Source organism: Citrus clementina, unplaced genomic scaffold, assembly GCF_000493195.1.
Source record: "Citrus clementina cultivar Clemenules unplaced genomic scaffold, Citrus_clementina_v1.0 scaffold_3, whole genome shotgun sequence".
Classification (NCBI taxonomy): Eukaryota; Viridiplantae; Streptophyta; class Magnoliopsida; order Sapindales; family Rutaceae; genus Citrus; species Citrus x clementina.
In genome coordinates this window covers 13,219,350-13,233,800 of record NW_006262339.1, presented here as the reverse complement: position 1 = coordinate 13,233,800, position 14,451 = coordinate 13,219,350, and the positions used below count along the sequence as shown (strand labels likewise).

General features: G+C 33.3%; 1 protein-coding gene across 6 annotated transcripts; it reads right to left on the bottom strand.

Annotated features, from left to right (window-relative positions):
• Positions 1-2,303: 2,303 nt before the first annotated feature.
• LOC18048978 lies at positions 2,304-9,570 on the bottom strand. Of its 6 annotated transcripts, XM_024188208.1 has the most exons (17): positions 9,194-9,570; positions 8,585-8,635; positions 8,272-8,508; positions 7,909-8,007; positions 7,770-7,825; positions 7,394-7,505; positions 6,942-7,127; positions 6,457-6,720; positions 4,979-5,188; positions 4,816-4,889; positions 4,686-4,737; positions 4,464-4,589; positions 4,077-4,370; positions 3,873-3,971; positions 3,392-3,786; positions 3,246-3,278; positions 2,304-2,631 (listed from the first exon to the last, which is right to left on the bottom strand). In XM_024188208.1, coding segments are annotated over exons 1-17 (2,409 nt in total). In that variant the 5' UTR covers positions 9,314-9,570; the 3' UTR covers positions 2,304-2,630. The 6 variants fall into 6 exon arrangements, with proteins under 6 accessions (XP_024043976.1, XP_024043972.1, XP_024043974.1 ...); XM_024188204.1 differs by having other exon boundaries at positions 4,686-4,889; XM_024188206.1 differs by having other exon boundaries at positions 2,304-2,626; positions 4,686-4,889.
• Between the last annotated feature and the right edge of the window lie 4,881 nt (positions 9,571-14,451).

The window sequence follows — 14,451 nt, the reverse complement described above, 5'->3', positions numbered from 1 at the left end:
AGCAGAGAATGCATATGGCTATGATTTGTCATCCATCATATCCAAAGTGTTTCTAAATTATCTTCAAGTGTTAACATCCCAATAGTGATATAGGAAAATACTACTACTTGTATAACTCAACTCAGGGCGGAATATATTAAAAGAGATAAAACGAAACATATCTTACCAAACTTCTTCTACACTCATGAGTTACAACAAAATAATAATATTTATATCAAGTAGATTCGCTCAACATATAATTTTGTAGATAAGTTTACTAAAACTCTACATGTTCATTTCTTGAAAAGATAATATATGACATCAATAAGCGTCGTTTAAACAAACTATCAAGTTTATCATTAGAGGACACCCTATCAGGGGGAGCACTTGTTAGAGGTAGGGGTGTTCGCGGATCGGATTTTACGGATTGGACATCAATTCATATCTGATCCATGATTTTGCGGATTATAATTTTTCAATCCAATCCAATCCACGGATTGATAAAATTTCAATCCAAATCCAATCCATACATCTACGGATCGGATGCGGATTTGACTCAATCCATATTCAATTCATACGTCTGCGGATCGGATGCGGATTTGACTCAATCCATATGCAATCCACCATTTTGCGCATTAATTTTCGAATTAAAAATTTTTAGTTCTCTCCAACTAAAGAAATAAAAAATCTAATATAAAAATAATTTTGCTACCAATTAAATTTAAAATTGAATAAAATTTAAATAAATAAATTATTTAAATAAAGCTAAAATAATACATTTAAAGTTTCAAAATATAACATATCGAGACTAATTATTCAAATAAAGCTACAATAATACGTTCAAAATTTCAAAATATAACACACCAAGCTTAATTGTTCAAATAAAGTTACAATAATACGTTAATATAACACCGAAATTAATTGTTCAAATAAAGCCACAATTAATTGAAATGACGAAGTTTCGGAAACCAAACACAGTCTGATCCTTCACTAGGGCTGTTGCGCCTGTCGAAAAGTGGTGATTACGGAACCATCCACGATGGGAACCAGGAGAAGCCGTACATGTGACGATCTTGAAGGTTGTGATAGTGAAATTGTTCAGCTGGGACCAGTGAATGTGAAGTGGCTCAATGGACTTGGGAAAGAAGATGGCTTGCTCTCACCGGAATCGCGCGACCGATGTCCTTTAAATCCGTGTTAAGAGTGTAGCCAACCAGTATTGAGTGTTGCTAGTGTGTGTGACGGCGGGGAAACTTGGGGTTTTTTGTTTACAAATTGTTAGTGACTTGTCGTTATGTTATTTTGCTTTTGCTAGTGCATGTGACTTTGCTTTTATTTTGTTTTACAATTTTTACAAGTTATATTTGTATATTTGATTATTTAATTATTTTTTATTTTATATTATTATTGGGTAATGGCTAAGATATGTTATAGTGCTTAGTAACTATGCAATGTCACATTTATAATTTTTTAAATTAAATTTATAATAATTTTTTAATTATATATGTACATTTTGCGAATTCACGGATTTCTACAAATTTACAAAAGTAAATCCATATCCAATCCATCGACTACAGAAGTAAATCCATATTCAATCCATCGACTGCAAATTTTTAAATTTTTAATCCATATCCAATCCACCAATCCACGGATCGGATTGAGCGGATCGGATTGGATTTTGAACATCTCTAGTTAGAGAGAGCACTATCTCGCCGGGGAAGAATTTCTAAAGCTAAATTAGACACAAGTGCGCTGTGATCCTTTTCTCTTTAACCACTAAATTTATACTAATAAAGATGCCAAGCGGGACAGCCTCTAAACACCTCCACCCTCTCATCTTAAATTCGTGAAAGGGCCATATGGTTACCTTAGTTAGCTGCACACGTATGACTAGGATCTATTTCTATAGCTAAATTAAATACAAGTGCACTCTACTTATTACATGCGACGGGGGCATAGACTTTGAAATCATATCTTAAGCACGTTTATCATTTGACCTGCCAACTTGCACTATAAGACAGTTTGTACATACTCTGAACACCGGATAATTAACTATTATATAATCATTTGGCTTTGTTTTTTGTGTGAGAAATAATGGCTTTAAAACGATAGCTTAATACAATTCTTCTTTCATTTGTTTTACATGTACTTTTACTTCCTACTATAATTCTATATTCACAATACAGGGGAGTATAAAATATTATTTTTTGAGAAAATTAAGCTTCAGTCAAAAGCTTCCGGAGACCAGGCAATGCATCGACAAACCAATTGGGAGAGATCGGCTAATTCCAGAAATCAACAGTGCCGACTGCCGAACAATGAGGGATTTGCAAACAAAACAAATACGATAAATCAGATGCACAAATGCAATTGGGCAAGAATATCACTGCAGGATGGCTGCCATCTTGAGTATGCCAAAACACAGTAATTAAATACTAATCCAACAGATTAGGGAGCGAAAAAAGATAATAATAAGTAAATAAAGTCAGCTGACTATTTCATTCCAATCTGAGACCTCTTAAATAAGATGCAAAACATTGCTGGAAATTCCTATCTGGAAGGACATTTCTGCCAGAGCACCTGCCAAAATATTCTCAGATCGTCTCTCTGTACCGCCAACATTATATCAACATCCATGTGATTCCATCTATCCTGCCAAAATAAATAGATTAAGAGAAAGATTACACTTGGACTAATTCTCAACATGCACTACTTGTACCCAATTAGTATGCACTATGTTGAAACTAGCTGTGGCACATAAAAAGCATTTTCTTTGAGCTAACTACTCAAACCCAATTAGTATGCACTATGTCGACCACTATATCAAAACCAAAAGGGAAAAAAATGCAGACTGAGCTTCTCCTATCCAATTTCATGGAAGAAAACACATATTTCCAACATTGGTTGATAACAGAAATGTATTTTTTGAAACTTATAGAACCTACTAAACATCCAGAACTTTTGCATTCATTGCTGACACAAAGTGTGCGGACCTCAAACAAACTGATACCATCATGTAACTATCTAATATACAGAGATTGAAGGGACAATACACACAACCCTTTCACGTTAAAGAATAGCAGGTATTATACCAATGCAGTATCATACCCAAAATCCAAAAACAGTTATTTTTTCAGTCATGATATTCTTCAAAACCACGTTCCGTCTACAACCAGCTAAAGTCCCACCCCAAAGATTGAAAGCATAACCCATATTCATAAACAACTGCATTAACCAAATTTCAGAAATATCATAATCGTACTTACTATCGGCGGGAGTTTGCTGCAGCTCCAGTTGGCCTGCCAATGCAGAACATATAAATCTCAATAAGCTTGTCACTTAATCATAGAAAAGAATGACATTGATATTATGATATAGCAGGCTGTAACCATCTAAAATGTTCCAGTCATACCTGCTCTGTTGCTTCCCAACAAAATTTGGGTTAGGCCTTCCTTGAGGTGAGCCCTTGCTTTGAGCACTTATCACACTTGACCTCTCAAAATTTGCTCCATTTAGTTCAAATGGTTCTCTAGGTTTGCTCAAAATTTTTACATTTGAAAAACCTCCAGCCATACCAAAACTAACACCATTAAGATGTTGGTTTGGAATCACTGAGTTGGAATCAATGGATGGAACCTTTTTCAATCGAGATTGTGCCATTGGAGTTACAGCAACAGAAGGCAAAAATGAGGAGTAAGGAGAAGATGCTGCAGCTGCTGCAGCAACTTTAGCAACAGCAGCTGTAGCTGCTATCATTTCTTGCGCTCCTTCTCGAAGCTGAATATAGTCACCCTCAATCACAAAAAACTGAAAAACACAGTAAGGGTTTTTCCAATTGATATGATACACATTATAATTAGAAACATATTAACTAAACCTCTTAAGCATCTCACCTCTGGGTGACTGGCCACAAAGTCATCAAGCTTTCCATATTGTTTCTTGTAATCATGCCAGTGTAAAGGAGCAAGCATTTTTCCAAGCCTATTTGGTAACTGTATTTAAATCACAGAAACAAAAAAATTAATAAACAAATTTTGGCAGGCAGAAAATGCCAAGATACCAGTGGTCTGCAGGTAATCTTTTAAAAATTCACTCACCGTTGAACTTATCCGAATTCTACCACCAGCTGGAATGGTGCGAACTATGCAAGTCAACAATGATCTTTCATCAAGAAGAGAAGTTTCAGAAGCCTTTCCTGCTATCAGGGTATTCATGTGTCCAGCTGAGATCAAACCTTCAGGCAAGGCTGCTCCACTGTCATCGTTGATTGCGGCTTCACCAAGATTGATTGAATTAATTGAACTATCTGAGGGAGATGCACTAGCAGTGGAACTTGGTTCAGCTTTTACAACTTCACCCTGAAGACCATGATCAGTCAATTTCATATCATTCTGCTCAGAACCAGAACAATTTCAAAATACGCTTATTCTCTGATCCAAGCCGACCAGACGGCACAACCCAAATAAACACAAAGAAAGACAAACCTTGGATTCACTGTTATGTTCAAGGGCATTCAATCTTAAGGCATCATGAAACTGGGAAGAAATTTGTTGCAGGTTCTTCTCAGGCTGGGGGGCAGCCAGGTAGCTTCTATCCATTGACTCAAGAACCTGTGAAAAAAGCATTATTTCGGTTTTGTCAACATTGCATACAGAAACAAATGACATGTGAAAATTGTGAACAAATAGATTTCAAGGATTAAGAACCTGTGCTTCTACAGTTGAGGATGATATCACAGAGGCTGGTTCAGTCCCTTGGCTGATATGAACATCAAGATAACCTGAATGAAGGGCCTGTCCATTAACAGACATGTCATACTCATAATTGGCATCTGACCTCATATGGTTTTGATCAGTATGCGATGATGGATGCTGATTTGATGCAGAAATCTGTGAACCCTCTGATGTAGCCTGAAGAGAAAAGAACTTAATGCATCATACAAGTAATATCCAAAAATTTAGGATTTCCAAAAAAAAAAAAAGGTTTAATCTGATAATACCTGTTGGTTCTGCCACTGTTGGAGAGATGAAATTGTTGGCATTGAGTGAAAATGCCCAACATGGGATTGAGGAATGTGTGACTGCAGAGAATGGGGAACCCCATGTTGATGCATAATGAATGAATGAAGAGGCACTTGTCCAGGTGGAAGATACGAAGGCAACCCTACCAGGGACGATGGGGCAATTGGAACTCCAGGAACACGATCCGACTAATGGCGAGAGAGAGAATTAACACTTAGAAATCACAATTATGTACTCTATGCTATGACTATTCTTGCTAGGAAGGCACTGACAGAGAAAAGCAAAGTCAAGGTGGGAAGGAAAGATAAGGAATAGAAGAACAATATCATTCTTTCCACTTTTCATTTGGTTGTATATTGGAGGGAAATGAAATGGACTTTTGTTCATTAATATGACCATAATAAAGTTAAATATATCTAGTCATTCTTATTGTTTTCATAAAAGATTGTTTTGGGGGAGGGGTGTGGCGTCTCTAGATTGTGGAGTTTATGGACATGACTTCTCACAAGTCTTTACATTTACCATACATTGATCGTTCCACTCTTGATGTTAAAAATATTAGCCATGCCTTCCTTTACTACTTCCCAAGGCATAGAGTTACAAAAATACAATTTATTTAGAAATCCATGATAGGGCTGTTATCGAATTTGCTGCAAGACAGGCTAATTTGGATTGAAATCTGCAATTTAAAGTTAATAAAACTCTGTTTGCTTTCTAATAGAGTCAATAAATCTTAATACCTAATACATTGATCGTTCCACTCTTGATGTTAAAAATATTAGCCATGCCTTCCTTTACTACTTCCCAAGGCATAGAGTTACAAAAATACAATTTATTTAGAAATCCATGATAGGGCTGTTATCGAATTTGCTGCAAGACAGGCTAATTTGGATTGAAATCTGCAATTTAAAGTTAATAAAACTCTGTTTGCTTTCTAATAGAGTCAATAAATCTTAATACCTAATGCATATTGTTCTATGCCTGTAATTTGTTCTATGATACAAGCTTAAACATGTTCTATTATGAAAACTCTTGTTTAAGCATCTTTCCATTAACTCAGCAGTTGCAACAACTATTACTGCTCCAGTAATCATCTTAGTTTCCATCAAACACATCCAGATTTACACACTAACAGAAGTTGCTAGTTTTCAAGAAACACATATGTGCACCATAAAAGAAACAATTGTGATATTAAAAGTTTTTCAGTCATGTGAGTTTGCAGATGGGGTGCACAAGAAATTAAAGCGATGCAGCAGTTTAATACTTAGGAAAGATAGGCATGACACTATTTATAGTTGGTTTGTCAATCAACTAAGGAAACATACGAAGGAAGATTGTACCTCTACGATCTCCATCCTAGAAAAGTTTTTAAAAAAACTCCCCTCTAGAGCACTTTCAGCACAATGACAATGGAAAAGCAGTAAAATATGAAGCTACTAACAACAAGCAAAACTACCTGTGTTGAGGCATTGCCGGATGAAGCAAAAGATTCAGTGCTATCTGAATTTCCGTTTGGAAGAATGCCTGTATTACCAGATAAAGCACCTCCATTTGCAGCTAGTTGGTTTCCATTGTTTGGAGCAAACTGAGTTGCATCCTTTGAATTATTGTGAGATATATGTGAATCATCAGTGAAAGTTCCACTCCTTTCTCTTGCATCTGCCAGCTCACGTTGAAGCTGCTGTATTGTATGCAAATGAAGTCTCTCCATCTCAGCAAACTGACATTGATTATCAGGAAAACCAGTCAATCTAAATTGAAAGAATAGTAAACATCCTATGAAGAAAGGCAATGACAATTAACATCCATGCTAAAAATAAATTTAAACTTCAACAACAGAATTTGTTGTGAAACATGAGTACATCCTAAAACAAATGGAGAAAAGAAAGGTAAAAAATCACAGAACCTAAAAATGAAAAAGAAAATCCAAAAGCAGCCAACCTGTCTTTGACACCCTAGCCAGAGCTGGTTAAATTGCTCTGTCCGTTCACGCAATTCTGCCTGTAAACGCAATTCTGCCTGTAATGAATGATTTGTACTTGACTGCAACTGGACACGTGCAACCCAAGCTTGTGCCTCCCTCAATTGTTCATCCTTGTATATAATAGTTTCTTGAGCAACCCTATGCTGAAAATAAGAATATCGTTATGCAAGGCACCTCCTAGCCACAATAGTGTATGATAGCTATCAAGCAAACACGACATCAGAAGCTCTTATGTAATTAAAGTAATGCTTAATACAGTAAACATTCCAGCAGGTCTGGGAACAGAGAGAATATTTTGAAAGATGACAATTAAAAGTATCACAACCAGGTGTATAAAAAGAATGGAACAGTGAGCTCGTTGCCTTAACTTCCAAAAAACTACTGCTTGAAAAAGTACAAACATACAAACCTGTTCTTGCAAATCAATAAGTTGTCTTTCTTTTTCTTGAATATGTTCTTGGAGATCATGCATTTGTTTTATGTGCTGAGCTCTTTCAGCATCAGATTGATCACGCTCTCTTCTGCAAATGACAAAAACAATCTAAATTTATTCAAAAGATGTAATCAAAACTGCTGAAAGTAATATACCAAAAATGCACACAAGCAGCTAGAGCAGCAAGGATCAAGAAACAGCCACCTGTACCATTAAAAAAAAAATGAAGAAATTACTTAGTCAAGAAGCTATCAATCAGCTATGACCTAAAGATTTGAAAAAAGGTAAACCCATATATATATATATATAAAAGTAAAGACTTAACTGAATAAAATACACTGCATACACAAACCTGAAAGTTGCCAATTCTTTGTTTTGTTCTCTGAAAAGATCCTCTTTAGCCCAGGCCTACATAAAATTTAAGAGAAGCCAATTTACAATAAATTCAACAGAGGAGAAAAGGGGCAAAAAGCACAACCAAATTAACCAACCGCTTCATTGTCTCGTTTAATTGCAAGAAGCTCTCTATCCTTCTCGTCCATTTTCCTTTCCAACTCAAGTATGGTTTGCTCTCTTTCAAGTAGTTGCTCCTGCACAACCAAGTACAGCAACATTTAGGCCAAATGTCAATACAAGTTTTGTAAAAAAACAATATTTACTGTAAAAAAAATGCAGAATGAAAATAGAACCTAAGTGATGTTTTAATATCAAAGATGTTCATAGTGCGTGTATTTTTAAGTAATTACTTTAAATACTAACTTTTAAAAAAGAATGAAAACTTGGATTTTCCCCATAGGTTCACATGTGTACACACCCTATTTAAGATATAGATTTGTCAAGTTATAAATTCAAACCTGCAACTTGGTTGCAGCATTAACATGCTCCTTGATTTGAGAATCAAAGTTGCTTTGCATTTCCATGAACTCAGTTCTTGCAATCATTTGAGTTCTAAGCTCAATCTCCAGATTTTGTAGATCTTCTCTTTGTCGAGCAACACTGTGAAGCCGCTGTTGCAATAAGTCAATGTTTAAACTCCCATCCATTGTGATGGAACAGAAGTCCACATCAGCCGGTTCTCTTCCTTGCTGCACCTTAAGTAAATATCAACTATGTTCACAATCTGTGATTTGTTACTCAAATGTAAGCAGCTGAGGTCAAAATCCTTACCTCATATATTGTTCTCTCATCTGATTGCCCTAATTTTGATTGTTCCAACTCCTGCATATGGCAAGTTCCCAGTAAATTACAAATGCAAATCAATAAAAGAACCAAACATCTCTAATGTTCCAGTTAAGTGATGAATATTTTGCAATCTCAGTGAAGATACTAAATCAAACAACTTCAAATCGAGCCCTCAAGAACAGGAAGTCTAAACAGTTTTTCAAAAGTGACGAACAATGATACAGTATGAAATAAATATCCATCTCACAAAAGTTTCTCTTATATTATCCAAATAAATATCACAGAAGCCAAAAGTTAACTCAGCAACCCATGAGCAAATTCTTAATCACGTAAACCAAATTTTCGTAAAGACAAAATTAACCCAATAACTTTAATTATAGGTAGAAACACAAGCAAAGGCAGCATATAAAGCTGAAACAACCCTAATCCTTGAAATGGTGTAAAAGAAAACTGTTCAAACCAATAAATTTTTTTCAAGCTATTTTTTTACTATTATAGTTCCAAAATATAAAATTCCCCTAATTTTCAAAACCGAAATTCCTCCGACATTACTGCATTTTCTTTGCAAATGTGGATAACGTTTAAGCGATTTACCACTTCATCAGCGACGTTTCGGACGGGATGATGGTCAGAAACGGCGCGCCATTCCTTGCGTGACGAGGGCATCGGCAAAGAACCGCCGCGTGGGGCAGCGACACCGGCCGCGGCCTCCATTTGTTGAATCACACACTCTTACACTCCTCTAACTCCTTGCTGCTGGAGAAACCCTAAATTTTATGAACACAAAATCGGCCCTAGAATGGCAGAAATTTAGGGTGATGGGACTGGAAGGCAGCGTAGATGAGGAATTAGGGATGTAGATTTGGGAACTGGGAGGGGGTTTTTTGAGGGGATTTGAGGGTTAGAGTGCAATTAGTGTAAAGTTGACACACAGTCACAGCGACGGAGAGAGAGAGAGACTCTGAGAGAGAGATGATTGGGCGTGTGAAATTTCCATACTGGGTATGCTCCCGCCATTTATAGGGCCACTTTGTTGCTGGCCCTGGCCTCATGCCTTCGTTCACGCTCTTTTCTGTCGCGTTTATCACACGCTTCTATTACTTTTTAGTTTCTTAGGCTCTATTTTTCTTAATTGTATTGTAATACTTAATATATAAAATTTGATTATTTTTTAATAAGTTAATATAAATAATAACTAAAATTATTATTATTTTAAAATTGAAAACGGTGTGTTTTGGCTTCAATAGAAAATTCTTTAAATTCCCTTATGGCATTAGTAAATTTTTAATTGCATTTACCGTGGTTAAGTGGTAAAATACAGTTTTCACCAAATTTTACTAGTGACTTAATATATTAGAAAAACTTAGGTAGACAAATCATAATATCTCTATAAAATATTATTTCATATAATATATGCCAAACTCACCTTTAAGCTTTAGCATTATTAAAATGAAATCATTTGCTTGCCTGGTGGGAGTAAGAGCCGGTTTGGGATTACTTTTGGGAGGTTTAAAAATGATTTTGAAAATTTAAAATATAATTTTAGTGTTTGGTTAAAAAAAAATCAAAATCACTTTTGTCAAAATCAATCCCTTCTACGCCTAATTTTGAAAAGAAGGGAATGAGTAACTCTTAGGTTCTGATTTTGAGAATCAATTTTATCCTTTAATACAATTTTATAAATATCATTAAAATTATTACCTAAACCTAAAATTATCATTATTCAAATTGGAAACAAAATCAATATTTTAATAAAATTTTATTATAATTTATCAATATAAATTTATTAAAATCAATTTGTTGGTCGAATTATTATTAAATTTGTTTCACTATATTATAAATTTAATTATCAATTGTTTTAAGATAAAAATAAAAATAAAATCAATATATTATAAATTTTATTTTAATATACAATTAAAAATATTGTATGTACACATTTTTATATGTATAAGTAAATTTTATCCTACATTATGTACATTTTAGTCATTTAGTTACTCTCAATAGTTTAACAGTAAAATTTACTAAACGTCCATAACTACTTTCAAAATTCACAGTATATATGGAAACAAAATTTACTAAATACTTAACTGATTCTTTTCACAGCTGATTATTTCTACAGCATAACTAATAACAATTATTTAAAAGTTATAGCATTCTCAAACTGGCCTTAAAAGTAGAACTATCGCCTTCAAATAACTCATCAAATCCACCATTCTTTATTAACCTAATAAAATACTTTTAAATGCTATAAAATTCTTTTGCACCTCTATTAATGACACAAATAACCTTAATCGAACTCATAAAATAAATAGGTAATAGAAAATTTTGAACTAGAACAAAGTACTTAGCTTATTATTGATACGCTTTTGTTGTTCATTCATTTACAAATTAATTATCTCTGTTTACACTTGTTTTATGTGTAACTGGATGGCTTAAAATTTCCATGTGGGACTTTTTTCAAATGGTGAAAGTTCACAAGTTTACAAATACTCTTTCTTGGACTTCACTATTTAGGTAAAAACAATAAAAATGTTACTAGGTGTACTTAATACTGTCTCATTAAAAGCTTGCCATTAAAATCTAGTGGGGCAAAACCTGGCTGAAGGAAAAATAATATAGTGCGAATTTATCCAATATTGCTGCAGAAACTCTTATTTTCAAATATGCTACCTCTGATGAAATGTCCTCTCAAAATCATATATCAATTTAGTTTGTTGAGTCAATGCATGCCAACATTATGCACTAACTTTTTAAATACTGATGTCGGCAAACCTTCAGTAAAAAGATTAGCAAAATGATTGGTAAAGTGTATTTTCTTGACATTAATTTTCTTTTCCTACTAAGGTGGCGTTTATTTTTTTGTCTAAAATCTGAATAGATATGAATTAATCTGAATTCTGAATAGACCTGAATGTCTGAATCTGAATAATATGTTTATTTTTTCGTCTGAATATCGGAAAATAAGTATTAAGTTGTTTATTTTTTTCAACTGAAAAAGTTGAAAATATGTACTTTTACATTTTTATCCTTATTAAATTTGAATGTCAAATAAATAATATATTAAATAAAATAATATTTTAACATTTATAAGTAAAACTCTATTCAAGTGAATATATAATTATTTTAGAATTTTAATATATAAAATACCATAAATTTAAAATTTTATCGTATATAATATAAGAAAGAAAAAATAATGATATTTTTATGTGGAGTAAATGTCTATGGGTGAGTTTTGGGATAAACATGAAAAATAAATTTAAAACATGAATATTTTTGACATTAGTAAGTAATTGACTTAATTAGATTTCTCCATTAAGTAAAAAGCTAAAAACATTGGCTTATTTTATTAAGTCAAAATTATCTAAAAAGTCTCATTAAGTTATAAAAACAAACACCTCAATTAACTTAATTAATTAAGTTAAGTCACTTTAAGTCATTAAGTTAAAAAACAAACGCCACCTAAAACTCATGAATGTAAAAGAACTTTGGTGAGATGTGTTTAGTTCTATCATCTAATTAAAGCAATACAAGTAGCATTGTCTACATCTGTTGTAGAATTTAAATTCTAGATGGTTAGAATATGATGGATCATAGATCGCAATGAAACACACTCTTTACTTACTTCATGTAACTAATGATTTCTGAGTGATTAGAGGAGGTGGCAATAAAAGTTTGTATAGTCACAAAACCATTATAAGTGAAAACATATCTTGTTTGTGAATGAGTTTTCTAGCAATGAGAGAGGTAGCTTGTATCTATATAACCAATAAGAGTAGGATTCTTTGTTAGCTCACTTAAATAAAATAACCCTAATTCTCTCATTCTGTGGAAATATAGGAAGATATGTTTGATGCCATTCAATGTCGTCATGTTGGGGCTGAGCTAAATCTCGCCAACAAGTTTATAAAGAATGTAATGTTCGGTCTAGTGCATTGAGCTAGATATTATAAAGCAACGATTGCATTTAGATATAATACTTTTGGTCTAAGTATCTCTTTGTCATCCTCCTTTAGAGGAATGGATCCTTTTTAGGATGGAGAGATTAAATAATCATAGGGGTATTTAGTGGATGAGCATTATCCATATTGAAATGCTTTCAGATTTTTTTAACATAAGCAAATTGATGGATAAACACTTCGTTTGTTTTATGCTCGATTTGTAGGCTAATACAATATTTTATTTTCACGAAATCTTTCATTTCAAATTTTCTTTCTAAATATCTAGCAGTTTTTAGAAGCTCTTCAAGAGTTCCAATTAAGTTCATGTCATCAACATAAATTACTATAATTATAAATCATATTTAAATTTTCTAATAAATATGCACATGCAAATAGGATCAATTTTATATTCTTTTTTAATCAAGCATTAACTTAGACGATTATACCACATGCATCCCGATTATTTCAATCCATATAATTATCGTTGTAACTTGATTGAATATAGATTATGATGATTTGATTTACATGCTTTAGGCATTTTGAATCTTTTAGGGATTTTCATGTAAATATTTATATCAAGTGGCTCATAAAGATATGCAATCATTACACTCATGAAACGCATGTCAGGTCTTTATGAGACTGTCAAACTAATTAAAAATTGAAATGTAATAGTATCTATCATTGGAGAATACGTATTATCATAATCAATGCTAGGTCTTTATGAGAAACCATGTGTAGCTAGTCGCACTCTTTATCTAGTGATGTTTCCTCACAATATCTATTTGTACCCAATAGAGTTGACATTTTCAAGTGTCTGGACTGTTGGTCCAGAAAATTCACGTTTAGTTAGGAAGCAAATTTCGCTTGGATTGCTTTTTTTCCATTCATGTATGTTGTCAATGTTTATTTCATTATGATCCCTTAATTTCCCTTGTATAAATATAATTTATAGACTTCTCCTCATTATGATCCCTCAATTTCCCTTGTATAAATATAATTTATAGACTTTTCCTTGTTTTTGTATTTTCATACCTCTTTGGGAGTTACTGTCTCTTTAAGCACTTGTGACTCTTCAAGGAACATTAGTTCTTCTAGAATTAATGATTCAGATAATGTGGGTACATTTGTAGATCGAGCATTATTTTTAACAAGATCCTGATTTTTCATTCTCCTCTTCTAGGGAGCACTGTCTTTGAAACCAAGTGGCCTATCATGTTTTTAACTTGTAGCAGATAACTTATTGATTGCTTTTACACTTGATTGTTTAATAGGAACAATCACTTGGGCTGATTTATTAGCATTAAGAATATATGACTTAATTGCTTTTACTGTGTTTGTATATGCATATGGTAATTGGTTTGCAATTTGCTACAAATGTACCATCCTTTATATTTCTTCTTCACACTAATAGGTACGAGAATCTAAATGAGACAAAATGGAAATTTTCAAGAAAATTCATGCCTTGATGAAACTTTATACTCCTCAATGATGGAAAAATTGTCCCATGAAAGTGATAATTCACGAAACATGTAGTAAAAAAGTCAACCATAAGGTTTTTAGATATCTGATAATTGAAGGTGATTGAAATTAACATAAATTTCAAAACAATGTTGAGATCCCATTTGTGCATTGAGGGGTAATATGGGAGCGTACACAGCACAACCAAAAGTGCATAGATGAGAAATGTCAGGTTGTTGACCAAGTATAAGTTGTAATGGAGAATATTGATGACAAATAGTGGGTTTAAGGCAAACTAATGCCGCAACATGTAAAATAACATGACCCTATGCATATAGTAGTAATTTTGTTTCCATAAGTAGAGTTTTTTGTATTTATCTGCAACCGCTTAGTCAGCGATTCTACTAATTCATTTTGTGTATGGAATTGGATGCTCTACATTGATACCAATTGCAG

Coding starts and splice junctions, on each gene's coding strand:
- LOC18048978 (XM_024188204.1), bottom strand. CDS start 9,313: ATGGAGGCCGCGGCCGGTGTCGCTGCCCCACGCGGCGGTTCTTTGCCG. Junction 8,636..9,193: donor GAAACGTCGCTGATGAAGTG/GTAAATCGCTTA, acceptor TGCCATATGCAG/GAGTTGGAACAATCAAAATT. Junction 6,721..6,941: donor GGCTAGGGTGTCAAAGACAG/GTTGGCTGCTTT, acceptor AATCAATGTCAG/TTTGCTGAGATGGAGAGACT.